Source organism: Hirundo rustica, chromosome 3 (genome assembly GCF_015227805.2).
Source record: "Hirundo rustica isolate bHirRus1 chromosome 3, bHirRus1.pri.v3, whole genome shotgun sequence".
NCBI classification, from domain to species: domain Eukaryota; kingdom Metazoa; phylum Chordata; class Aves; order Passeriformes; family Hirundinidae; genus Hirundo; species Hirundo rustica.
The window spans coordinates 13,618,018-13,645,311 of NC_053452.1; the positions used below are offsets into that span (position 1 = coordinate 13,618,018).

Below are 27,294 nucleotides of genomic sequence, written 5' to 3' on the forward strand. Positions count from 1 at the left end.
ATCCCTATGGGCAATAAGAGGAAGGCCGAACACCTGGGCACGCCTCTCCCCTGCGCATCTGTCGCTCTCCTATAGAATTCCCTATAGCGGCGGTGCCAGGGCTGCCGCGGCACCTCCCGTGCGCCGGGAGGCGCTGCGTGCGGGGCGCGGGGGAGCGGCCGCCGCTGCCGGGCGCCGCAGCTGTCTCCGCTCGGCGCTGGCCACGCTGCGCTGCGCCATGAAGGCGATCGTGCAGCGGGTGGCCCAGGCCAGCGTCACAGGTCAGTGTGTCCCGACCGTGGAGCTGCGGGGGCCGGAGGCGGCTGCGTGTGTATCTGTGTATGTGTGTGGGTGTGTGCGGGCGTTCCCCTCCCCTTGTCCCCCTGCGTGGGGTTGGTGTAGGTCCGCTCGCTTGCGGCTCCCCTGGGGCTCGGCCCCCGTGGGGTGCATGTGTGTGGAGGGTGTGTGGAGCTCTGTGTGCAGACTTGCCTGGCAGGCGTGGGCTGGCAGTCGCGCTGCCGTCGCCTCTTCGGAGCGCCTTTGTGTGGGCAGCACAGTCACAGTCATCTTGCTTCGCTTGTGTTCACGGAATCACGGAGTATTCCTAGTTGGAAGGGACCCAAAAGGATCTTGGAGTCCGATTCTTAGCCCTGCACAGGACATCCCCAAGAGTCATACCATGTGCCGGAGAGCATTGTCCAAACTCTTCTTGGGCTCTAGCAGGCTCGGTGCTGTGACACCGCCCTTGGTGCTGTGTTAGTGGGGCTGCCTCGGTCACGGCCGTGCATTTGCTGTGCGTGTGGCTGCAGTGCCATTCCAGTGTCCCTCTTCCGTGGCTTGCATGCCCTGGCACTACAGTCATAGCCACCTCAGTGCATCGCAGGCACGTTGATAGTGCAGCCTGGATCATCTTTTTGCGCTGCTTTTGTGTGTCAGTGGCACTGTCTCCACTTTTCTGGAGAGAATTTAAACTGTTGTTTCTGGCTGTTGAAGAGTTTGGGAGACAGTGATGTATTTAGCAGAATATATTTCTGGACTGGAGGACTCATACCCTGATAGAGCGACTAGTGCACAGACACTTTCAGCTTTTACTGGTGGCCTGATCTCTTTTCATTTTGTGGGATGTTTGGAGCTTTTTGTCTCAGTCGTGAGCCTGGATGCAGTTTTAACAGCTGGGTAACTGGTGCTTATCTCAGTTTGAAGACCGTATTTATTCTTACTACAGTCATCTCAGTGCCAACCACGTTAACTTAATTAAGATAATTTAAGACATTTCTTAGGAAGACACAACAGATGTATGATAGTTTGTGTTTTATTGTAAATGTCATTTAAGGGGTTGTTTTCCCAATTATGAGCGTGGAATTTGCAGGCTGTTGAAAGTCATGCTTCAAAAAATCTATGAGGACTCTTATCAGGTAGAAATCACCTGTTAAAAAAATTCAAAGTGTGAAGGGAGTGGTGGAGTAGAGAAATTGAGTGCACTTCGTGGCATCAACCAGGTGGATAACTTTTCAGGGACTGGGGAGAGTTTTACTACCTTTCTGTTTAGAACAACTGATCCAACTGTGGTATAAAAACCTTTATACGGTATTTTTAAATGCTGGAGTAAGTAACCCAGTTACTTACTTTTGAAAGAATGTTTCCATGTGATCTTGCAAATCTACAAACTTAAGACAGGGGAAACAGGGTTTAGAATGTTGGTGTTTTTTTAGTGGTTGGACAGCTGAAACTAATTGTGCCATAAAACGAGACAGTGCATTTAGCCTTATTTTCTTTTCTCTTTCTCCTTTCTCCAGTGGGTGGTGAACAAATCAGTTCAATAGGACGAGGCCTCTGTGTGCTGCTGGGCATTTCTTTGGAAGATACACAAAGAGAACTGGAGCACATGTAAGTCACTCCCCTTCCTTTTGCCTTGTACTCTTCCATTTGTGCATTGCTGATACTGGTGCAGTAGCCAAACAAATCAGCTATACCTATTGGGAAATCCAGATTTGCCTGTTAGCTTCTCTTCAGATTTTATCGTGAATACAGGTTTCTTAGAGTTTTCTCTTCATGTTCCATTGAGAAAAATCTGCTCCCATTTTCTGCTGTGTTTTTTTAATCAAGAGTGTACTTTTTTTAGGTTTCTGTCCTTTTTGAGTCTGAAAAAATCCGTCCTTCAAGGATGTGATTTATGAGAATCCTCAAACTCTCCTTTTAGCTTGCACCATGGGTTTTGTTCTTCCTAAAGGCACTATAGTCTTGTCAGTTGCTTGTCTGCAAACAGGAATCAGTTTTGGCAGCCTGGAGGCCTGGCTCTGGCCATCTGTTCCATGGCCACAGAATAGTGGGATTCAGCCAGCAAATGTGCAAGAGAGAGCTCTCCAGGGACTTCTGTCTTTTTGGACTGGTTATTTCTCTAGGGCTGACCTCAGTCCTTGCAAAGGCAAAAAAGAAACATGTTGTAGAGCTGACTGATGTTAAGACGGAAGGGGTTTTTATTCTCACATGCTCATTTGCCTTACTGTTTACCTCCCTTAGTGTGTAACATCTGCTTTGCCATCACTTCCCATCCCTCCCTTGATAGATGTGGAAGCTGCTTCTGAATTTTGCAGGCAGGAGATCTGTAGCTACTGTGCTCTCAGCACCAGGTTGTTGGGATGGCTGACACAGGAAGGGCAGGAGCATCTGGGCAGAAGGAGTGACAGAAAGCAGCTTAACCAGGCTTTTCAGGTCCTATTAAAGGAAACTTTAGTAATCCTGTAAATGAAACAACTAACATATCTATGAAGAAAACAGAGCAGTGATGATGATTCAAACCTTCTGCTGGGGCCTTACAGTGGATGCTTTCAACAATCCACTTCATTCAGGAGTTAATTCTGTTTGCTGTTGACACACAGAAATTGGCAAGGATGTTCTTGTGACTGTGCCTTAGTGATGGCAAAGCCCTGAAGCTAGACCATAACAAAGTCTTAGCTTTGTCTTGGACTGACTGCCTCATCTCTGGCGCAGTGCAAAATACCTGGCTGATGACTGCAGTTGAAACCCTTTGCACTTGATAGGCTCCCTTGATGCTGCAGGTATGGAGAAGCCAGAAAAAAACCAAAGACAGAAGAGTGGCTTGGATGCAGTCCTGTTACCAGTCAAAGTCCTGACATGCACTGGGTTGCAGCTGCCTGCTGCTTTTCAGGATCCACTTGTGAAGGTCCCCTTGTTGTCTTGCGCCAGTCAGTTCTGTCCCCTGTCTCTAAAAAATTGGCCCAAAATTCAAAACACTTTGCTGCCAGCTGCAGTTCTGTACTGCTCCTTGGATATCTCCTTTCGTCCTGATGAAAAAATGTTGTCATCATTTGGCTTGTGGGGCCTGGTTTGGGAACAGTGCTAGGAAGTGACAAAGCAGGAGGAATCTATGTGAATCTTGATTAGAAACAAAACCCCACAGTTTTAAACACAGTTTAGAATGATCTTATTTCCTACTAAGTGTGATTTCCTGGTGCGGGGGGAGGATCAAAATTCCCAAAGTTGTTCACACATTAAATAATGTTGTGACACATAAAAGCAGATAGTAAAGAGTGAGCTTTCCCGTGCCATCCTTATGTCACTGTGTAACATGCAGTTATTCTGTCCTGGTACCACACTCTAAAATGATGGTGTGGATTCATGACCTGACACTGTTGTGTAGCCGTATAAGGGCTGTCTTGGTTAAGGCTGTGCCTAATGTGATGAGATTCCCATGGCTGGGAATGCAGGTTATGTGGAGGCAGATTGAATATGCATCTGTTAGCTCATTCTGTATGGTACCTGTTAATCTTACGCAGGACAATTTAGGAATTATCTTCTCCTCCTCCCAGGGTTCGAAAGATCTTGAACTTGCGAGTCTTTGAAGATGAAAGTGGGAAGCACTGGTCCAAAAGTGTGATGGATAAACAGTATGAAGTGTTGTGTGTGAGCCAATTTACTCTCCAGTGCATCCTGAAGGGAAACAAGCCTGACTATCACATGGCAATGCCCACGGAGCAGGCAGAGTCTTTTTATAACAACTTCCTAGAACAGCTAAGAAAAGCCTACAAACCAGAGCTTATTAAAGGTAAGGACAGAAGGTTGGCAAGGTTCTTGCTTTCTTTATTCTGTGATTTTCTGTAGCTGAAGGGATGTTAATAACTTTCACTAGAGCCTGTCAGGGTGATCACTCCAGTCTTCCTCTAGCCAAGCCATTTCCTGGCCTTCGTCTAGGTGACATGTAGATGTTCTTGTACTCCTTTTGGCAGCCCAGACAGGCTGCAGCCATGAGGACAAGCTATGAGGTCAGGGTCCCTCAAAGGGTGGATGTTTTGTGCTGTATAGATAGATTAAACCAAGAGAAGCATTATTTCTGAGAAGTATTTTTTCTGATTTTCTGAGGCTTGGAGGTGTCACCAGTATATGATGGACAACACAGTTCCATCTGTCACTTCCACATCCTTTTAAATGGAATTGTGACAATGGGAGGTGTAATGTGCTACTTAAGAACAGCTTTTGATTTTGACTCTCTTTCCTCACCTCTCTGTCATGTGTGGAACAGTTTTCTCTCTACCAGAAAATGCCTGGCTTCCTGATGGAATCTTGCATGGGGTCAGATGTGATAAGCCCCACGAAGATCTGTTACCTCTGAGGGGCCATCCCTCACAGAGAAATGGCTTAATAATAGCGAGACAACTTCTCTGGACGTGCTTTGTAAAACAAAAGGTTTTAATAATGACAAAAATAGCAAACATTATAGAACAAAGAAATATAAGTTGAACACAGTGCAGAGAGCACTCTCACACTGCTAAGGCAGTCCAAAAAAGCAATTGAGGCCCTCTGTGCAATCTTTTTTTGTACTTGATGGTCCAGGTGGGCTTTTTGGCACCTTGCCCAATGAAATTTGCAACAGGCTTTGAGGTACATTTCCAAAGCCCAATGAGTGCTCCTGTGCTGGCTCTGGGCCAATTACAATGAGAAGGCTATGGAAAATTCTAGTTTAACTTCCTTACATGTTCAAAGGTAAACCAAAACTTTTTTCCTTATATAGAAACTCCTGCTTGGGTGTGGGGGTGCATTACTACAGCTTCCCTGTTCATTTGTGCTCTGTCCACACTCAGTCTTTTCTTTTTGGCTTTCTGAGTGCTCTCTGTCCATTTTCATATTCAGATATGACTTTTTGCTACACTTAGCAGAAGACAAGTTACTAGAAAAGACTGTTTTTTAAATGGCGTCTGTTAATAGATAATGGTTGGCCTTACTTTCCTTATGAGGAAACGAGTAAAAAAAGACAGAAAACTGATAGCTGGGGAAAGATTTAGAGGCTAGTTTTCATATTGACTCTAAGTTAGGGTAATTTTTCCAGTGCTTTCCAAGGAGGCACAGTGAAATGCACGCATGTCCACATATCCACAAATGTCCATTTTCCAAGCTTTTCTAGCTTGGTATGTTCTTCCAATATTTGTTCCTGATAAGGAATGCATTTTTGATAGCCCTTCATTCAGTTTGTATTTTGACAGCAGCTTTTTGAATTCTTTCTCTCAGTGAATAGCAGTTGTGTACTTGAAATTCATATAAAGTGCCCTTATTTTGGCATGTTTTTGCCAGTGCTTTCTGCAAAATGAGCTTTCACTTCTGCATTTTTTTTCCATGATAAAAGCACAGATTTGGAAACCTAAGAGTGCTATTGTGTCAGATAACACATGCATTTAAAACTGCTGGCAGCATTGGAACTATCTGTCAGTTTATGATTTTGCTTTCTTATTAAACTGTGCCAGTTATGGGGTGCTGCATCCAAGTCTGTTAAGATTCTCTTAGGTTGAAGATTCTGCTGTGCCAATTGTTTTGCCAGTGTTTTGTTGTTTTTGCTTTTTTGCTCTCTGGAAAATCTGTACTCACATTGCCCCTACATACACACAGGCGCACACACACAACAGTTGTAGTTATTGGGAGATCAGAGTTTGATTCTCTGGATTGCTGTAGATGCCCTTCCTTTTGATCTTACAAATCAGAGGAGGAATTTAATCACTGAAAGTGGAATTTGTGTAGCTGAGGCAACAACAGATCAATAAAGGTCTTGTCCTAGCTCCTAAGGGCCTCGTGTTTTCTGGTTTCTGTTTGTGTTCAGTAAAGAATTTGGCTGGTGGAAGTTGTAGGTGCGGGGCAGGCACCTCCTCTCCGTTTGCTGTCTACCTGGAGCTTGCCAGCCAAGAGCTCAGAGTGGCAAGTGTTCCCCAGACAGAGGCACAAACTATTCTTTTATACCAAAAGCAGTGAGACACTCGACAAAATCTTGGAGAAGGTTCAGAGCCATGGTTCCTAATTAAGCGCAGTTTAACACATAAGGACTCACGTCTAGGAAATAATAAGCTGCATCAGAAGTCCTTGTTGTGCTTCAGTGCTTCCTTGTGTTCTCAAATATCTCACTCCCCTCTGAGGAGCAGAGCTGGTGACTGCAGGCCTGAGCACTTAGTGTGCAAGCTAATATCCAAATATCAGACCTACCAAGGCTCCTCCTTATGTTTCAGGGCATTTGCTTTCTGTATTGAATGTGTATTTAGTCTTCTGGAATAGTAAAGATTAACATGGCAAGGAGTGTGAAAAGTTTTACTCCCTTAGTACTAATATCTAGGTAAATATGAGAGGATTGTTCCAATAGGAAGAGTTTAACACAGATTAAGGTTTCGTACAAATTGAAAGCACAATTATTCTCCATGATTAATTCCCTTAGTCAGTGTCACTTCAGCGTAAGTGCTCTTATCTGGAGCAACAGTATTCACATGAGGTTAATTAAGAATTACTTACCAAGCAGACAGGCTTAGAAATATAAAACCAATGTGAAATTTCTAGGTCATAAGGCTTGAAATGTGTACAAAAATATTCTGGAAGTAAATGATACCTCTTTTTCAAGTCTTTATGGCTCAGATGTGGCTTCTCTGACTCATGTTAAGTGAAGATCTTCCATCCAAAGAAGGCATACGTGCTGGGCTTTTAAAGGCAAGGAATTTGGAGAGATGGGTGTCCAGCAGAATGAACTCATCACTTTAATAATACTTCTAGGATCCTATTTTGTTGCAGAAGATGTTGCAAGATGAATTGATCAATCCAGAAGTCTTAAAATGGGGAAAGATGAAGAGCAGCAACTAGAAATTTAAATGTGTGAGGAGAAGGGGAGGGAGCTGTTACGGAAAGATGTTCCTTGACAGTAGTTTTGGTGCTTAGAACAAGATAGAAAGCGCTTAGGACATGGGAGTATTGTGAGTGTTCTGGTGAAGGTGGGGATTTATTTGATCACTTTATGAGCCTCTGGAAAAAAGGGCTTGTGGAGTTTACTTTTTTTTTAGGTCCATACACATGAATGGTAAATGGAAAAGACCCACCCTTTTTGTAAGTGAAGTACAGCAGAGGGATGGGATGATTGTAGAGAGCAATTTGAAAAGTTGTGCTCACGCTAATAAAGTTTAAAATAATATTCTTTGTTTATTATTTTGTTAAAGATGTTCTAGTTTTGACTTGGTCTTGTGGTCACAGGGTGTAGGTTACATCGATGTAACTCTCAAAGACCAGCCTAGGTGTCAAGCAGGACAGCTGTAGCAGAATGGGACTGAGCTGCACCCCAGTGTCCCCTGTTCTACAGTATTCAATTTTCAAATGCTTCAGAATAAGCTCCAGATCTTCTTACCTTTTGCCTAAATATAAAGTTTCTTCAAAACATCAGATGGTCAGTTGGATTGGATCCCTAGGCTGAGCTGTTACATCCTTTAAAATGTCGTCTCCTGCCAATGAGAACTGCTTGACTCGAACTATGGACCTGTATTACATGTATTATATCCCTGATTACCTGTGGACTTGGTTTGTTTTGAGCATGTTTCTCTTAGTTAGCTGTGTATTTATCCTCTCTGAATGTCAAGCTACATACCTGAGTGCACATACACTGTGTTTTTTTTTTCTTAGCTTTTTGCAGTTCAATAGTTGGCTGCCCTTTTATGTATTTTTTATTTCTTTTTGGTATCACAGTTGGTAAAAGCTTCGGTGTGTGTTATCCTCTCAAGGGCCCTGACTACTTGTTGTCTCTTCCCTTTTCAGATGGCAAGTTTGGTGCCTACATGCAGGTCCACATCCAGAATGATGGTCCTGTAACAATAGAACTGGAATCCCCAGCAGCCACTTTTGATCCTAAACAAGTAAGTGACCCCTAAGGTGTGTCTGGAAGGGATGATGGATCATCTCCAAATTTGTAGCATTCCTGTTGTGAAGCAGTACAGCTTCCCTTAGGCACAAGGATCTTGTCCTTCCTGTGCAGCCTCTGAACAGTCAAATAATGGCATTGTTTTCTTCAACTCCTGGGCCTGTTAATGGCTGCCTGCTGTCCTGGGAAAGGTTGTATGTGTGCAATGCAGAACAGCTTTTCACAGTTTATTCCTCCTCCTCATTAAAACTGTCGTTTAATCATGACTCATTAACAATGTTTTTAATAGGTCTGGACACTCCCGTTCCTTTAGTGAAGTTTCTTGCCATGTGGGAGCTTTTGCATGTGGGTGACTGGATGGAAGAGGAGAGGTACCTGTCTGTCAGAATCAAGGGAATAGCAAATTTCAATCCCAAATTTAAGTCTCTATTGGACAGGAGAGTGAGTTAGCTCTGCTGAGGACAGCACAAGTTGTGCTGAAAACCAGATGCAGTGTTGAGGCTTCCTCATCCTCTAAACACAACAGTGGCCAGCTTTTCCAGGCTGAAAGAAAAGGGGGAGGGATTGTTGTGCTTCAGCAAGGCCACACCAACCTTATTTGTATAATGCTTCACTTAAGCTTGATGAAATTGTTACTGCAGTTTATAAAAAGGGCAGGAGGGAAGAACCAGGAAACTTCAAGACTGTTAATCTAACCTCAGTGCCTGGAAAAATGGTGGAAAAGATCATGCTAGGTGCTACTGAAAGGTATTTAAAGGACAATGCACAGTCAACATGGATTCAAAAGGGAAAATCCTGTCCAACTGATTTAATACTCTTCTACAATAAGGTCACCTGCCAAGTAAAGAAAGGAAAGGTGGTGGATTTAGTTTTTCTACATTTTAGTAAAGCTTTTTGTACTATCCCACACATCATCCTTCTCAACATGTCCTCCAGCTATGAAATGAGCAGACACAAGTGCCCTGTGTTGCCTTAAAAAGCTTGGTTTGAGGTTGGTTTTGTTTTTACCTTCAAATTCTGTTCTGGTTTCTTGTGTCATGGTTTAGCCCCTGAATAATCTACTTCTGTTTCTAGTCTTTCTTTCTGTGCCCTCACAGTTTTAGCCCAAAGAGTTCTTAGGCCAAGCCATGCATAAGTAGCAGCAGCAGGAGCTCTGTTTTTGGAGTGAGAACTGCTGCCCTGTGTGTAGGTATAAAATAACCAAGGAATTACCAAAGCATGCAGGATTCTGCAAGGTTTCATATCTTTCTAGGGGAATATTGGCTTGTTAAAGGGTTTTGCCTTCACAGTTCAAGGCTGCCTGCTTTACCCATCTGACAGCACCTTCCTGGTGGCCACAACGTGAGTGGAAGACAGGGAAGGATGCTGGTCTTTGTCTAGCAGTGTAAGGCTCAAAACTCCCTTGATGAGCCTCTTAAAAGGTCTTTGGTTTTTTTCATGTTCCCTGAGTTAGACACGAGGGGGAAGTTCCAACAGGACATTATGAAGAGGTCAAAAGAACAAAAATTTCACTGGCAACCTTCAGAAAATCAGACAGTTTTGGCAAAAATTTAGAGCAACATCCAGTTAACACAAAACATTTCACAAAGCATTGACTTAACCCATTCAACTTTGCAAACTCCAAACCTGTCTGATTTTAAGTAGCTCAAAACTTGGAGGAGAGGGAATTAGAAGAAGAAAGAGACAGAAGAGATACAGAAAAGAGTGAATGTAACTCCCACTCCTGGTCCCAGCCATTTTCAGCTGATAGAAATTCCAAGAGGAGGTGGGGTCAAGATATCCATCATGCAAAGTGTGATGAGGAAGAGCCAGTTTAAATTGTTGTTCTCTTTCCTCTTCCGTGCTCATTGAATTCTTTTTTTGCTGTCAAAAATCTGTTGATTTGTTTGTAGCATGGGAACTAAGGCTAAGAGATGGTGTGGTTTTTATATTTGTGCTTTCAGCTTCAGCAAGAAGAGATAACTTAACCATCCTTCAGTGTTTAATATGATATTAGTAGGAAGAGATTAGCCAAATAATTGCTGATGAATAGCTGTTTTATGTCATTGGATGTGACAGTGAAATATCTAATTTTGTCTCAGCAATTGTCTGTGTTTGTAATTGGTAGTCAGAACTTTATAAGTAATTTGTAATGTAATTAGTAAAAATACATTTGGGTTAGTCAATCCAAATGTATTTTTTGTATTCCTTATTCTAGAGGGATATAAATAAATCACTTCTCTTAAAGCTGGGGTGATCATGTTATCTTGTAGTGATAATTCACTGCCTTTTCTAAATTTTTGAAAATCTCAGCCTTCAGCTTTTTTTTTCTTTCTTTTTTGTTTTGTTGATACATGTATCAGTGGTGTGAATCCAAGTTGCAAGTTTTATACAAATGCTTACATTTACAATTTTTTAGGAACAGACTTCTGAAGTTGTTTTATTACATGATGTATTTTTTCCTTACTTTGTGAATAGCTGACAAAACTTGAAAAACAGCAGCAAAGAAAAGAGAAGACCAGAACCAAGCCGTCTGAGTCAAGCAGAGAAAGAAATGTCCCCCGAAACAAGGATGACCCCAGTGCTAGCAGCGGAGCAGAAGGAGACGTGTCCTCAGAAAGAGAGCCTTAGCTTATCCAAGGCAGGCCACAGGTTTGGCTTCTCCTCTCCTCTGTAATGCTTGACCCCCTGCCTGTTTCACTGAAGCAGCACATGCAGAGAGTAGCATTAGAAATGCTGGAAGGTGAAATTTTATAATCTTGCTGGTTTTATAAATTTTGCAACCTCTGCTCCCATCTGCAGTTGCACACCAGAATGTTGGGATGTGTGAAAACCTCTTCCCAGCTGTGTGCTTGGCTGGAGTTGCAAGTCTAACCCAGTCATGACTGTTTCCATGTTGACTCAGGAAATCTGAAAGTTTGATATGATAATACAGCAGTGACTTAACTCAGAATCCTGCCTTGTGTTCTTCATGGAGACACAGGGTTGTATTTTTGTCTTTCCTCACCTAGCAGGGAGCTCACTCTGGAAGAGCCCAAATACAGCACTGGAGGTGGAAAACAGCTCAGAAGCTTGGAGACAGGGCAGAACAGCAGCTTCCTTTTATGGTTCTTACCTGCCCCTCCTCAGTTTGTTCTTTCCCAGTGTCTTGGTTTGAAAGACAGGTATCTGCTAGGGAGAGGCGGGGCCTCTCTAGGAATGGGGAATTCCAATCCCTTCCCTCCAAGTTATTATAATTTAGAAGATTGAAGAGGCTTTTCAGTCAGAGCTATGGGGAAAGGAATAACAGTTCTTTACTAGTAAACATAACAGGACAAACAACAACAACTACAGCAATAATAATAATAAAAAGAATCAAGAACCCCCAGGGGCTTTGTCTCACAAGCCTGGGGCAGTCTGATCTCTTGGGACCCTGAGAGCACTAAGCCGAAACAGTGGAAACTCCGGGGCTGACGACTGAAAACGGTGGGTTGTCCTGGCGGGGGTGGGTGGGGTGTCCCGACAGGCAAAGTGAGCAGTGCTGAAGAAGCCACGACGGTTGGACGAGTCTGACCCAGCTCCAGCAGAGCAGGCGAGGAGCTCTGAGTTCTTGGGCGCTCCAGCAGATGATAGAATTCTCCGGACCAGACCCTCCGTTAACAGTGGACTCCACGCAGGGAGCAGTTGCCTGACCTGCAGTTGTCCTCTCTGAAGCGGAGAGCGGGAGGAGGGCACCCTCAGCTCCCAGAGCCCCATATAGCCTTTCCCTCCCTCAAACTAAGTGATCTACCGCCCTCACCACTTCTTTTGTGTGGGTCAAATACCCTTTAAGCATCAGTATTTAGTCTCTTAGCAACTTAATGGGGGAGGAAATTCTATAGGGAAAGAAAATAAAACCAAAACCAAACTTAACCCCCAACACCCAGGATGAATTAATAACAGGCTGTTTGATAGACCTCCACCATCTAATAAGGACATTGGGGCATGCATTGAGAGCCTAACTTGCCTCAGCAGCAGATCTCTCCCTTCAGGCACTTGACTTGCAGGACATGCCTAGACATCAGTGAATGGAATTAGGCTGAATATAGATCTGAATCCTTTGTCATGGATTATCTGCCTATGTAGATATGTGTTTATCATACTCTTCCAGTCAGCTTTAAGCCTTCAGGACACAGCTTTCATTATCTTCCTTCCCCCTTCCTGCCTCTGAAAAGCTACATTGCTGATTTTGACTTTTCAAATGTTTCCAAGCTCTCAAGAAAGTGTTATTATCCTCGTCTGCACACTGAATCCATGAGCTTGCTGTGAGGTTTAATTATTAACAGCTGTGCAAAGTTAAAGTTTAACCTTTCTCTAATTTTCCTGTCCCCAGCGTTTAGTTTGGCTGTGTTTTATACAATTCAGCATTGTTCATTGCTCACAAAGTTACTTACTTTTTATTTCTCTTTTAAATCCATGTATTTCCCAGGTGGCCAGACACTGGGTGATTACTTCGGTTGCATACAAGGTTTTCCCCCTACTGTTTCTGGGTTGTGTGTTGAAATAAGAACATTTTAGAGGGTTTGCAGGCCTTCTGGAGTGCTTTGGTCAGTCCAATCTTTCCAATAACATTTGGATTTCTAAGGAGCTGAACACCGCTAAAATATGGTATACAGATAACCTAGCATTAGTTTTCATACTGTGACGATAAGATTCTTTTCTGTATGAGATTGGAAGGAATCCTGTTTTTTTTCTGATCTACCTAATGTTCCTCTTTGTTGCCTTCCACAGTTTCTTACACAAAAGCTACACTGAATTCTTGAAGAAAGACCCAACACTTGCCTCAGCAACGCTCTTCAGTTACTTTGGAAAAGGATGGAAAATGGGAAAGGAGAGCTGAGACATTAGAAACCTATCATTCTATATTGAACCAACCAAAGCAATGCTATCAGATTCAGTTGTTCATGTGTAGTGTCAGTAGTGAAAAGGACTTGTGACATTTTTGTGTATGTGTTCTCACACGACTGCTGAGTAAAGGGTGACTGTAGGCAGATTGTAGCAGAACATTTCACTCTCAGTACATAAGCTCCATTTAAAGAATAAATCAGGGGTTTTCCTTAAATTTACACTTGAATTCTGAAAATTCTCTGAGCAGGCTTGTGTATTGATTCTCACTCTGTGGTGTCATGTGCTGCCTGTTTCCATTGCAGTGTGCAGATATGTTCATATTTTGGTAAATTGTTAGCTGCTGCCTAACATCCGGTTAGGCAGTCCAGTTTTTCTGCATGGATTAAGTTATTACAACGGAAGATCAACCTCTAGTTGTTTATCATGTGGAACACATCTGTCTTGTAAACTTTTTTAAAACCAGAAAAGACTTTATTAAACAAATGATGCCAGCTGAGTGCCTGTTAGTGTTTGTGTACTACATTCCCTGAGTCACTCCTGGGTGTGACAAAAGCGGGGGGACACAGAGCTAAAGTAGGCCAAGAAACACCTATTGCTTCAACTCATCCACCCTTCCTGTGGAAGGTTGGAAGTCAGGCTGCTGACCTGAAATCTTTGCTGTTTCTAACACATCTAATACACCACCATTTGTGGTGGCCATCAAAATGCTGCACAGCTGCTCCACCTACTGCATCCAGGGCTGCTGACACTTCTGTCAGATCCATGGGAGGCAGAAGAGCATTTGGAAACTGCCAGCCAACAACAAGAGCTGAGAAGAAGCTGCAACACTGCCAAGGACGCTTTTGGGGAAATGAAGGACTGCAGGGTATTACACTTTGACTTCTTTCAGAGATGATGGCACCTTTTGTATTTCTGTGGGTGTGCCTTGCCCTTCCAGTCTGCCCTGGGTACCTGCTGTGTCTGCCGTCAGAGCCAGAATGCACAGCTCTCTCCCTGATTGTAGGGATAACTCACTGGTGAGAGTTGTTAATCCAAAAGCACATCACAGTTACAATGCTGCACATCGTGTAACTACTGGTGTTTTTGTTTTTTCTTTTTTTAACTTGCTTGTAACCAGTCAAATCAAGATAGGAGAGTTAGAACTGCACACTGACATGGTTTTTTAAAAACTGTGGAGCTTAAGTAAAAATTTGGCAAGCTACACAACTGGCATTTGAACAGGAATGGTGAGTGGGCAGGATAGGTGGAGGTGTTACACTTAGTCTTGTCTTTAAGAGTGACATAATTTTCCATCTGACTTTTATATGCAATGTATGGAAAAGCTGTATATTTGGGACAGATGCTTCCTGTTGTCCCATACTCAAGAGTATCTTTAAACATCACAAATTAGTTTTATAAAAACCACCAGCCAGCCAAGCCCACCTAATTTGAAAGTACTCTTTACTTTAGCAAAAGTTATTACCTTATTCTAGCAGCACATCTTGGCCAAGGCCACTTTTCCAAGTGCAGTTACATGGCTTTGAAATTGAATATTTATCCCATGGATTTTTCTTCTTGTAGAGAGATGCAAGCAAAAACTGGGAGACATGAATTCCTGTCTCTTGTTCCTCTGCTTAATATTTCTCAGGAAAAAAATGTTTTCTCAACAGGAGACACCTCCAGTGAAAATGTGCTGCTAATTGTGGACTGCTAAAAACCAGAAAATACAGTTATTATAACACTAAAAAATTTTTGCAGGTGTTTTTCCAACATCTCCATTGAGATACTGGCTCTAGGGGCTATGATAGTTTGAAAAACAGGATTTTAAGAATGGAACGGTCAGAATAAATGATGTTTCTACAAAGCTGTTTGGAAAAATGATCTGAGTATTTTATTTTGGGGTAGTCAGTATAAATACAGTAGTCAAAGTCAAAATAACATGACTATTGATGTAAGTACCCAGTGGCTAAGCTCATAGTTTAGAAGCTGGTGTGGACAATTAATTAAAAATATTCTCATTTACAGAAATGCTCATTCATGGAGCACTCCCACTCTGACTAGTGGAGTTTCTTCCTTTCAGTACCTGCCCCGCAAAGGGCAGACAAACCTCCCCAAGCAGGTTTTCAGTTGGTGTGAAGTGTCTGCTCTACTCTGGCTGCCAGTCCATCCTGAACATTCCCACAATGTTCTCCGAAGTGCCCATTTTTGGTCGATTTTACACCTGAGTGTTTACAAATGATTCCCTCTCAGCTCAGCTGTGTATAACTATGGATTATAGCAAAGGTTTGGTGAAAATTTAAAAAGAGATTCCTAAACTCTTTGCATGGTTCTCTGTTCTCTGAACTCTGGTTCTCAGTGAAAGTGAAATGGCAGGGCCCTGACAGGAATCAGAGCAGATGCTGTAAAAATACAGTGACGGCTGGTCACCTTTCTGTATTCTGGAGTACACATTCATTCTCATACCAACCTCCATTTTATTGTAAGTCATTCTATTCCCAATGCCTTAGGAGGAAAGAACCCTGTCTTCTCCTCAGTCCATGGTTTGCCAGGCCAAATCCTAGTTCTTCCTATAAAAACTGGGCTCCTGTTCACCCTACCATAAACAGCTCAAAGCTGAGCTCTTTCAAAGGGGATGAGGAGCCAGGTTGAAGATTGAGGGGTTTTTGACAACGGTCTTTGAAAATAAACCATGGAAATACTGAGCTGTGGCTGATCTTGGATGCCCACGCTAAGCATGGAAGGGCTTATGGAGCAGGTGTAAACCCATCTAAACGCCAGCCCCCCCTATTTCCCTTGTAACCCCATCGCATTATGCTCACATGATGTGTGGGATATTTTAGGAAGCCACAGATGTAAATGGGACTGAGGTCAGAGCAGCACAGCCTTGGTGGAGAAGTGGTGCCAGGGGCTGGAGATAGCCCACAGCATGGTGGGGTCTCAACAGCTCTGTTTGCGCCGCAGGTGTTATCAATAACCAGCTAATCTTTGGTCAAGGGCTGCTTGGGAATGGCAAGTGCTTCAAAAGGTCAGGCTGGACCAGGGAATGGTCCAAATATTTTATTTCTCATTGCTGATTTCTTTCAGAGAGCTCCTCTCATTTAATAAACAATTTAGTACTCACAGCCTGCAGTATCTGAATATATTTTTGTTCTTCGTGAGTTTAACCTAATACCCACAGCATTTTAGAGCTGCTCCTTGTATTTCCATGCCAAAAAATTATTATTGATTTAATAAATATATTGTCAACATATTGGTGTATGGGGAATGTGCCACAGTTGTGACTTAAGGAGAGGAGATTTACCCTTTGTGTAAGAGAGTACTTTGCTATTCATTCAAAAGTGTTTTTTCCCCTTGTGTTTAGGTTACCTGGGGGATGTTGACCAGTGCCAGATGAAGTATGATGGTAAGTTTTTTTCCTGTTAAGAACTGGGACTCATTTTATAAGGGTGGTTGAAAAGCCTCTGGCTGTTTAGAGCATATATATGTCTTTTTACTATTCCTTCTGCACTAATACAACTGTCTGCAAAACGTTTGAGTACTTTGGGGTAGACAGTTCATATAGCAGATGTTATTAACCTGTAAAAGCCTTCCATGTCATATCTTCTAAATCTTTGAGTGTATTGGTTTTGTAGCAACAGAAATGGCAAATCTTGACTCAGAGAAGGTGAGGTGTGATGGGCTGCTGAAGGAGGACCAGAGATGTTCAATGCTTTGATACTATTTTCCTTTGTGCCATCTGGTGTCAGCAGAACCTAAGAAACTGAAAATGATTACAGTGGCTAAAGGTGTTTTCATTAAAGTCTCCTTCCCTGAAGAAAAATTATTATTTTAGTGATAATTGACATCACTGTTTCTTCAGAGTGTATTTGGTGTAAGTATTTGCACTCCAGAGTTCTAAAACTGTATAATACAATTTTTTCTGCATGTTGACCCAGAGATCTGCATTACATTTGTGCAAACGCCTCAGCCCTGCAGAGAAGATGCAAGGGGAAGCAGCAACCCTTTGTTACTACAGCTCACACAGACCTGTGGTGGCACCAGCATTGTCTGTGCTGCCTTTTCTAAGCCTCAGACTCTGAGCTGTCTTCAGTTCAGAGCATATCTGTCAAGTTACATGACTACAATTTTGGCAGCACCAATAGATGTGTTCTGGGTGTCAAGGCAGGAGGTGAATTTCCTAAGATGAGTACGATGCTTACAATCACTCTTTAGGACTGACAAATATCTGCCTGGGGAAATACGTGGGTGCCTTTTGAATGAAATTAGAGTATGGTCCTACTCACATTCCTTTAGGGGAGGAGGTTCTCTTTGATTGTGCAATTTGAATCAGAATACGAATATGTCTTTCATTCTGTCATGAGTTTGTTTCTTTGATGTGCTCTCGCTCCTCAGAAGCCAGACACTTGTTTGTTCAGCAATGGATTTTTATTTGTATCTCTTGATAGCTCCAAATAAGTTCTCTCTAATTGCTTTTCTTTGTTTGTTTGGGGTTAGAGGTACACAAGACAGGAATGTAAAAAGCAAATGCAGTTGGTGTCAATCCTAAAATACACTCACATTTTAAAAGCTATCATTTTAGGGGAATTCTTCAAAAGGGCAGTCCGATGGAATATTTCTCCCCACGGAGAGTTGATTATTGTCTCGCAGTGCTGAGGTTTGCTGTCCCTGAAGCAGGCACAAACTGCAATCAGCCAGACAATGTTCCCTGTCATGCTTTTGGAAGTGGAACATTGTGAGCAATAACCTTGTGATGCCCAGCCAAGGAACTCCTGGCCAGCATGGAAAATTTCCAAGAGGTTGATAAATGTCCTTAGAAAAGAAACCTGAACAACCCCCCCGAACCTGCTTTATCATATGCTAATACATAGTGAGGACTTGATGAAATGGGAGGGAGCAATGGAGATGTTTCTTATGGATTAAAAGGAATAACAATGAAAACTTTAAGTTTTAGGAAATTTATGGGAATATAGCCAGTGGGCTTCATAAGTTGAAGTGTCCACTGCAACCATGAAGTTGTTGTGTGCCTGCTGCAAAACTGCCTCTGCATTTCAGGGAAGAAGAGGAAGGTGAGAGACTCTTTAGTCCAGTTAGTTTAACATACATGTATTTTTAACACATCTAACAAAGCATTTTATGAATAAATTTCCATTTCTCTACCTGTGTTTTAGGGAAATCACTGTTGTTCTTCTATAAAACTGATTACAAATATTTCTGATGGTAGGACAAATTATATTTTTTCTATTATGCTCCAGTGGTGAAAGTATATTGAGCTAGTCAGAATGTTCCTGCAAATAATTACAGTGAAATATATTATGGATTAAAATCCATAAAGAAAAATAATCAGAGTATTTAGACTTAATGTCTCTTTCTAATAGGAGGTATTGTTGAGAAGTCCATGGAGTCATATGCAGCCACATGCTGATAAGAAAACCATCTTGAAGAGCAGCATAGTGCATTCTTGCAAGTATAAAAGTGCTGACATTAAAACTGGAACTGATTATATTCAACATGGTTTAGCAACAAGGATTTCAAATTAGTCCAGTACTTTTAGTGACAACCCCCTTAACTTCAAATCTTGTTTGCTGTTGTCTGCTTTGGTGTTCAAACTGTGCTCTGTGTTGATGTGTTTCCACTTGTTTTTTTTTTACCTGTGCCAGCTCCAGGAATCTCTCAGGGTGAGCTGGACGTCAGGCTGGGAGAAGCTGTTCTGCTCTTGATGTGGGTACTGCTGTTGGTGATCCTACAGTGTGCACCAGCAAGGCAGAAAGATTTTGCATATCAATGCCAGGTCAGTCACAATTATTTTTTCAATTATTTCCTATCTGAAATACATGTGTCTCTAAAGATAAGCACAGAATACATTCCTGTTTCTGCCTTGTACCTCCTAAAGAAGGTGCCAGATGCACTGCTTTTGAGCACATTTTATCTTGCCTTCCAGCATCCCTTCTTTCCCCATCATCAAGCTGGTCAGCTTCTGCTCCTTTGTCCATTGTAATCCTATGTTGGACCCATCCTCTTGGGGCTCCTGCTTTGTTGCTTGTCTCTCTCAGAGCCACTGGTTCTGTTTTGCCCAAGCTAGCTCGAGACTGCAACCAGACAGGAAAACTCCCCTGGGTCCTGGAAACCAGGGGAGCGATGAAGGAGCTTTTCACGCATCAATGGCGGAGGAAAGGAGTCAGACTTGGTCAGAGGGCAAAGTCCAAGGTCTTTATTCTGTCCTGGTTGGACACCTTCCTCAGCTGTGCAGCTCTGGCCAAGTCCTGCCTGGGACTCGTGTTCGGGGCTTACATATAGGGGAGGGGCTAAGGGAAGAAATAAACCAACACCCAATGAGGGATAAGGTGGGAGTGGAACAGGGTTGGAGAGACATTTAAAGAAACCAATGGGAACATAAAGGAAGGAACCTCCTCGGCTCTTGCCCTATCATCCGATGTCCTTACCCGAACTCTCCAGAAGCTGGGAGGAACAGCCGAATGGCAGACAGGGCCTGTAGGAGGGGACTGGGAGGAGTGACAGGGAAGAGGGGTAGGGACAAACCTTGGAATAAAACACTTTCCAGGAGAACATGGGAGTACAGAACAAACCATTATAACACAAAACCCAATATAAAAATAAGTAACATAAAATACAATATGAAAACAAATAACATAATGCAACACTGCATAAGCCTAATTTCCAGCACAGCTCGCAAAGTGGGCTTTGTTTTGGAAATGTTTAGAAGGATGTAAAAATAAAATAAAAGAAGCTTAGAGGGGAAAAAAAAAAAAACCCCGTTTGCCTGTGCAGGCATAAATCCCTTTGAGAACACAGTGGGGAAATGGGGAGTAAGGGAGAAGGGGAACAGCTGGAAGCTTGAGTTGAATCTGTGAGGTTTTTTCCTTGGAGCAAACCAAGTGGAGTAAAAATACTTCATGTATGAACTGGATGCTTCTACACTGATGGCAACATGCCCAGCATTACCAAGTGCAAATGCCATACATTAATTAAATGCACTGGAATGGTGTTGCCATGCTGTTGTAAATAAAATATAAAATATATTGACCTGAAGAGCTCTGAAGTGGAGTCTGTAGGCTTATCATCTGTTCATCCCTAAATGTACATGAGGCAGGAATTTGGGGCATCATTTGTTTGCATCTTTCTGGCCAGCTACATTGGTGTAACACAATATTTTCCAGTAACTGTACATCTCTGAAGTGTGATGCTCTGAGGTTCATCTGCTGTCCCCTCACTGCTGCTCCTGTTAAGTCTGTTTTATACCAAACCACAGCCTTACTTTGCACCTGCTACGGAGGCCAAAAATCAGGGGTACTGATGATTCCTCGAAACAGGAGGAATGAAGAAGAACGTAGACATCCTGACCTTTGTGCCACACAGTCCCAGACAGATTCTGTTACTGGTCCCCTATTCAGAATGTACAGAAAATGCAGAGGAAGACCTTTTGAGCCATGGCATTATTTTTATGATGATGGTTTTCACCTCCAGCTTGCCAGTTTGGTCATCAGATTCACTTAATTCAGTTTTCTTACATCACCAGCATCTGGGTAAAGTGGAGGTTTAAGTTCATGAGTGTGGGTTGAGGTAGGATTAATTTAAATAAGCTGAAAGTTTTGTTTCTGATGGGGAAATCCAGACACTGGAGAAACTGCAGCAGCTCTTTGTATTCAGGAAATTTGTCAAACCAGCTTGGATTACTGAATGTAGGTATTTTGTGTCCTCAAAGCAACTGAGTTTCATATAATATTTCTCTTTCTGATTGCCAGCTTTTCTCCTTCAAGCCAGATCTTATTGGAAAATGCATGTATATATATGTATATATGTGACTGTCTCTCTCTCGGAGCCCCGGCTCCGTTTTTGCCTCGGCTAGCTTGAGAGACAAACCACAGTTGGAAAGATTTTTCCTCAGGGCCCCATGGATCCTAGAGTAGCTGTGAACCTTTTCCTTTAGAGAGATCAAGTCTCCATCAATGGCAAAGGAAGGGTCTGCACTTGATCAGGGGGGAAATCAGGGCTTTATTTGGTCTTTCTCCTGTGGTCCTGCCCTCGCCTGGGTCTGGAGCCCCATCCTTGTCCCCCAGCCAAGAGAGATTTCCATGTGCTTTTCTGGCTTATATCTAGGGAAGGGGGCTAAAGGTGGGGACAAGCCACTACCCAATCAGGGATAAGGTGGGAGTGGAACAGAGTTGGATTACATTCCAGCGTGGGAGAATGGGCGGGGAAAACGGAGGCAGGGAGAACCTCGGGATGATACATTTTCCCAGGGGAACAGGGGACTACAGAAGAAACCATTATAAAAGCCAATATGGAAATGAAATACAATATAAACCCAAATAATAGACAACATATACACGTAAACACACATATAGATACTAAATAAAATTTGTAATGTGGCACTAAAAAAGTGCCACTTTAAAATTCATACACATGCGTATGTCATCTATATAAATATATGTCATACATTGTATAAATACATCTGTGTCTTGCAGGGTCTTAAAGAGACAGTAACAATTTTGCACACAAAGAAATACGGGATATATTTTGGGTTTCCCTCAACAGTCTGTCATGTTGTCTTGGGTTATGTAACCAAAAAATGTGTATTCTGTTTTATCTGCTGAAAGCTGTTGGGGAGATGTATTTTCCCTTATCTCTTGTGATTCCAGGGGGGAGGGGGGCAGATGCCTTCTGATAATGGCCCAGCTGTTAAAACCAGGTGGGGCAGTGTTTCTTATCTCTTTCACACCCCTCCATCCTCCAGGGTAACATCTTCTGATAATAGGCCATTAGGGCCCACCAATGACATGACATGACACATTCCATCATCCCATTCTGAGTTGCTCCACCCAGTGGGGGAGGAGCCAACTGTTCCTAGCTAGATAAAAACTGGGACTGAAGAACACAAGGTATCTGGTTTTTCCACTGGATACCTGGAGGAAGATCAGACTCATCTCACCACCACTGGACTTTCTACAGGATCACCTCTGCTCCACAGAACCACATCTATTACTCCAGGAGGATTTATTTGGCCTGGTTCCAACACCCTGAGCAACAGGGTGTCTGGCTGTATCCCTGACTGTCAGGGTTTTTTCCAGGATTTTTGTTTGCTTGTGTCATAGGTTAGCACAGTTTCGTTTTTAGTTATGGAGAAATGTGTAATGTATTTCCTGGTCAGCACCTGGGAATTGCTTTAGAAAGGACAGGGACCTATCAGAAGGTTAGTTGAGATATTGGCATCTGTTTTGACCACTGAGTATGTCAAATGCTTGTGAAGTACTCATAAAAAGCCTGATTTTCTTACAGATCACTCCCTTCTGGGTCAGTTACCAGGTAATATTGTGGGCAGCAGAGGAGGAGGACCTGGCTCAAGCCCCACTATCCTCTGGGTGGCTGGGCTTGGGCCAGGCCCAGCCAGGCCTCCAGAGGCTGCTGCCCACACAGGGAGTGGCTCAGGCTGGCTGGGCCCCCTTTCCCCCTGGCTGCCAGTGGGGGAGAGGGCAGGCTGCAGCTTGGCAGTGCTGGCCACATGCCTGGGGCTGTGGCAGAGGGGGCCAAGCCTGGCCTGGCTTAATAGCCGCTGGCAGCAGAGAAAGAAAACCTGCAGCTTTATAACAACTCCAAGCTGAGCCACCCTAAATGAGACTGAGGTGTGGAAAGGAGGACATCTACCAGCCTCCCCCATCAGCACGGCTTTGCATCTATGCAGCCTGGTGCAGAGAGCACATGGCCACTGCAGGCCTGGGCAGATTTAACTGTTTCCTCCCAGCATGAAGCTTCCAGTGCCTAACCCTTCCTTGAGAAAGAGAAGAAAGAGACAGAATGGATGTAGAAAAGACACTGCATTAAGTCAGTGGATCAAGAGTGAAAGAACTGATAATATTATGGGACAATGGGATCAAAGACGTAGACTTTTTAGCTGGACTTCTCTGGGGTAAACTATGGAGAAATGGAGTGTTCCTTGTAATATCTTAATGTGGTTTGGGGGAATGCTGGTTCTAATCAAAACTGGGGACTGATATGATTGAGATTTAAGTGAGAATCTGAAAGCCCTCACTCCTGGGTTAAAGGTAGGTCTCAGCCTTTGAAACAAAGTTGATTTTAGAGAGAAAGTGATTTGAAGCCCTTGGCTCCTGGGGTAAAAGGAGGTCTCTATTTCTTTTGAGATAGAGATGATTTTAGAGATAGGAGAATCCTTGTTTTGTATTAGAAGAAGCATTCTTAAACAGTACCCCAGATACACTGAGAGGCCCCTAAGTAGCCAGGGGATAGGCTGATAATAGGTGGAACAGCACAGTCTACAAAAATTCTAGGTGGTGGCAGATTTGTGACATTAGGAGCCACTAGACTGTTGTAGTCTTGTGGCGAGTGTCTCCGTGAGACTGTAGAGAGACTCCTCTCCCAAAGTGATGAAAGATTATGTTTAAATGGTAAAACTGACTTAAAATCACAGGTTGTGTCTCTCTGTGTTGTTTTGTAAGAAAGTTAACACTTTGCAGGGGGAGGGAAGAGTGTTTTGGAGTTTCATTCTGTTTTGTTTTAGTTTTTTTCCCAACTTTCTTTTTCCATCCTTTTAGTGTGTGTTAATAAAACTGTTTGTTTATTTTTAAACTTAAGACTGCTTTGCTTTTTCTCCTAATCTTTCTCCTACGAAAGGAGAATAAACCCTTAGACCACTACACTACATTTGGTAACCAAAATTTGGCAAATGTGAAACCACTACATTAATTAGTGTTTCTGCATGGTTGTTAAATTTAAACCATTACAGCTTGCTTGCTTGTTATTTTTTGTACTATTACATTTGTATTTTCTTTTTTTTCCCTATTTTTTTTTATATTTCTAGTAAATAACTGTTCCTCCTATTCCCATATCTTTGCCTGAAAGCCCCTAATTACAAAATGATAATAATTTGGGGGGAAGGGTGTTGTAATGCATTAATTGGGTTTATATTTCATCAGATTTGTAATGTTTTTTCTATGTATCATGTGATCTGTCCTTGACAGGCAGTGCCCATCCCCCACACTGAAATGTAACCCAGCTCTGTTCCCCTCCCACTTCTCCCTTATTGGGTGGTGCCTCTGGGCCCTGCCTCTGGGCCCTGCCCCCTGGGGAAAAAGGCCCTGACAGGGGAGTGGTGAGCGCTCTCTGGCACTGGCGAGTCATCGGGATGGGCTTCAGCCAAGCAGGGCAGGACTTGAGAATAAAAGCTGTAATATCCCACCCGGTGAGAGAGAGCAGACTCTTTTGCCATCGGCAGCTGTCTAGTCTCGTGGGGAAATACAACAGAAGGGGGTTTACATTCTCTGTTCGAAGGGAAGGTCTAGCTTTCCCTGGCAGACAACTGTCTTTCAAAACCAAGACACATATCCAAACAGGGATACTTGATATTTTCTTATATAAAATCAGCCCTGAATTTACCTTAAACTTTAGACATCAGTTTGCCCAGCATGTTTTTTCTTCCGAGGGTGTGCTAAATTCTGTGTGCTTCTGTTTTTCCAGACTGATTTGATTGTCAAAATCCTCACTCAGAGACAATTTACTTCTACCCTTGCTGGAATCTCCTGAGATGTGTTCCTTAGCATGGGTATTTTTCTGATATGGTGCTGCTCATTTCTTGGGACCACTGGCTTAAGTTCACCTCATTTTATCCAATTGTCAAAAAGAATAAAAATATTTACTGCATGATAAAACACATACTTCATGAGATTTTGGCTAGACCTGTGTTCTCACCTGTGTTCTCACCCAAGAAACTTGAACAGCCTTTTCAGTAACAAAGTGTAATATATGGAATATATTTAGGCCCTTAGGTGTTGCTATACAAGTTTTGCAATAAGTGGAAAGAGAGAGCCTATAGGAGCAGTTTTACTTCTTCCTTCACCCTAAATTTGTCTCCCTGTGGGGTACAGGGCACACTGAAGTTTGCAGCTTCTTATTTCATGATGTTGTCATGTGATACCCCTTTACTGGTCTCTCTGGGAAAGCCTGCAGTGTCTAGGAGATTCTTACCAGATTAGAATGTTCCCTTGCCACAGCTGCAATATTTTGCCTTTTTAATCTCTCCTAGTAGGTCCATGAGAGTTTAAATGGATGTGGGAAGTGGGGAGTCCTGTCAACCATCCACAGTTGTTAATGCTCCTTGTATATACATGACACGTTTGGACAATCCACTGGGTAAAATGACATGGTTTCTTTCTATGTTCATTTTTCTCCCTTTTATTTGGTCCTCGAATTTAGAATTGTTTGACAAGAGCCCGTGCTGGTGAGCCTGTGAGTGAGCAGCTTTGCTAGAGCACCTGCAGCAACTCCAGCTGTCAGCAGGAGATGCTTCTGGAAGCAAAACTGGAGGAAAAATGCTGCATCAGGAGTACTTCAGGTGATTTCTGGGCAGTTATACATACACTTGTATTTTGTTTTAATTCTTTGTTGATCTTGCAGTGAAACCTGAGCCTTCTTTGGTACCTTAGAGACTTCTTGGAGTTATAAGACTTCTTCCAAGCAGATGGTTCTTAACTTCCATCACAGACTGTTTCCAGTGAATTCTCTGCTTCTTGCTTTGGCTGCCAGTACTTTGAATTTTACCTTTTTCTAATACAAACACTTCTAGTGGTAGGGGTTTTTTGTTTGTTTGTTTGTTTGTTTGTGTTTTTTTTTTTTTTCTTCCTTCCAGTCATGTGCTTATATAAACTCCAGAAATGCAGCCCACCAAACCAAAACTGTAGTTAGATTTCTACTATTTTAACAGGATTTTGAGACACTGGAGCATGTCCAGAGAAGGACAACAAAGCTGGTGAAGGATCTAGAGAGCAAGTCCTATGAGGAGAGGCTGAGGGAGCTGGGGGTGTTCAGCCTTGAGAAAAAGAGGCTTAGGGGAGACCTTCTCACACTCTACAGATCCCTGGAAGGAGGGTATAGCCAGGTGTGGCCTGACCTCTTCTTCCAGACAACCAGGACCAGAGGACAAGATGCACCAGGGGAGGCTGAGTTTAAACATCAGGAAGAATTTCTTCATGGAAAGGGTTGTCTAGCATTGGAATGGGGTGCCCAGAGAGATGGTGGAGTCACCATTCCTGGAAGTGTTCAATAAATGACTGGATGTAACATTCAGTGCTATGGTTTAAACTGGCAGGGTGGTGTTTGGTCAAAGGTTGGTCTTGTGATCTTGGAGATTTTCTCCAGTCCTCATGATTGTGTGATTGTAAGGGTTTCTCCTTCTTTTCAGTGATTGCTTTTGGGGATCTGACAATTTGCAGTTGTTTTTTATATATTGATTTATCTCTTGAGTTGTATCGCCAAGAACATTTTACACATACTCTTTAAGGTGAAGGTAAATAAGGAATCTTTTCTATGATTCTGTGCTCAACACCTACGGTGTAAATCAGAACTAAAACCCTTTGTTAACCTGGAGTTGGCATTGGCAAGATCTGTGTGACCTAAATTGTTACTCCTTACATACTCCGACCATTACATCCCATGCCTAGGCCTAAAAAGTTCCTACAGCTTCAGATTACCTTTTACACCCATCTGATGAAATTCTAACTACTAAGAAAACCAGCATTTTCTTATGAACACACAGAGAGAATGATGTTCTAAGTGCTTCTTAAACATATCAGATGGTAAATTTAATCGTGACTGCTTTGCACAAGTGATTGCCTCTCCTTATTTGCCCTAACTTCCACATTTCAGTGTGTAGGGGTGTGGGCCTGACATTTCTAAGTCTGAAGGGATTTTAGCCCGCTAGCAGTGCTAACTGTTTCCCAAAGGAAAAGTTCTCTAGAAAGCCTCTTCTCAAAACAATCTTGGTAAAACAACTATCCTTCCCAAAACAATCTTTCTCCAGGTGGTGTTTTGCTGTTTCTCTAGTTTCACCAATGGAGTTAGAGAGGTGTCATTCCTAGTCATCAATCATGTTAAGTCTGTATTGGAACACCTTATAAAAGGTGGGAAGACTTACACAATAAAGCCTTCTATAATCTTTGCCTTCTGAAAAATACTTGGAGCCTTTAGTCTTTCGTGTCCAGCAGCGACATGTGGGCATAGTGAGTTGTTGGGAGTTAAGTTTTCCTGTGGAATTTTTCCCCCCATAAGTTGCTAGGAGACTAAATACTGATGCTTAAAGGGTGCTTGACCCATACAAAAGAAGTGGCTCACTTAGTTTGGGGGGGGGAGGGAAAGGCTCCTGGGAGCTGAGGGTGGTGCGCTCACTGCTTTCAGTTTTCTGGGGAGGACGGTCAGGCGACGGCTAGCTGCGTGGAGTCCACAGTTAACAGAGGAGTCTGGTCCTGGAATTTCCTATCGTCTGTTGGAGCGCCCAGGAATTTGGAGTTTTTCACCTGCCC

At 42.9% G+C, this 27,294-nt stretch overlaps 1 protein-coding gene and 1 long non-coding RNA gene across 3 annotated transcripts; both read left to right on the forward strand.

Annotated features, from left to right (window-relative positions):
- Nucleotides 1–149: 149 nt before the first annotated feature.
- On the forward strand, nt 150–13,482 carry DTD1 (D-aminoacyl-tRNA deacylase 1). 2 transcript variants are annotated; one of them, XM_040059033.2, is made up of 6 exons: nt 150–260; nt 1,776–1,866; nt 3,810–4,045; nt 8,044–8,141; nt 10,604–10,777; nt 12,875–13,482. In XM_040059033.2, exons 1-5 carry the CDS (start codon nt 218–220, stop codon nt 10,754–10,756), a joined length of 621 nt encoding a protein of 206 aa, XP_039914967.1. In that variant the 5' UTR covers nt 150–217; the 3' UTR covers nt 10,757–10,777; nt 12,875–13,482. The 2 variants fall into 2 exon arrangements, with proteins under 2 accessions (XP_039914967.1, XP_039914968.1); XM_040059034.2 differs by having other exon boundaries at nt 10,604–10,766.
- Nucleotides 13,483–15,349: 1,867 nt separating this feature from the next.
- LOC120750382 (uncharacterized) lies at nt 15,350–25,325 on the forward strand. Its single transcript, XR_005699967.2, has 4 exons — nt 15,350–15,995; nt 16,332–16,373; nt 18,628–18,758; nt 25,193–25,325. It is a non-coding gene; the product is annotated as an uncharacterized LOC120750382 (long non-coding RNA).
- The last annotated feature ends 1,969 nt before the right edge of the window (nt 25,326–27,294 follow it).

Coding starts and splice junctions, on each gene's coding strand:
- DTD1 (XM_040059033.2), top strand. CDS start 218: ATGAAGGCGATCGTGCAGCGGGTGGCCCAGGCCAGCGTCACAG. Junction 261..1,775: donor GGCCCAGGCCAGCGTCACAG/GTCAGTGTGTCC, acceptor TCCTTTCTCCAG/TGGGTGGTGAACAAATCAGT. Junction 1,867..3,809: donor CAAAGAGAACTGGAGCACAT/GTAAGTCACTCC, acceptor TCCTCCTCCCAG/GGTTCGAAAGATCTTGAACT.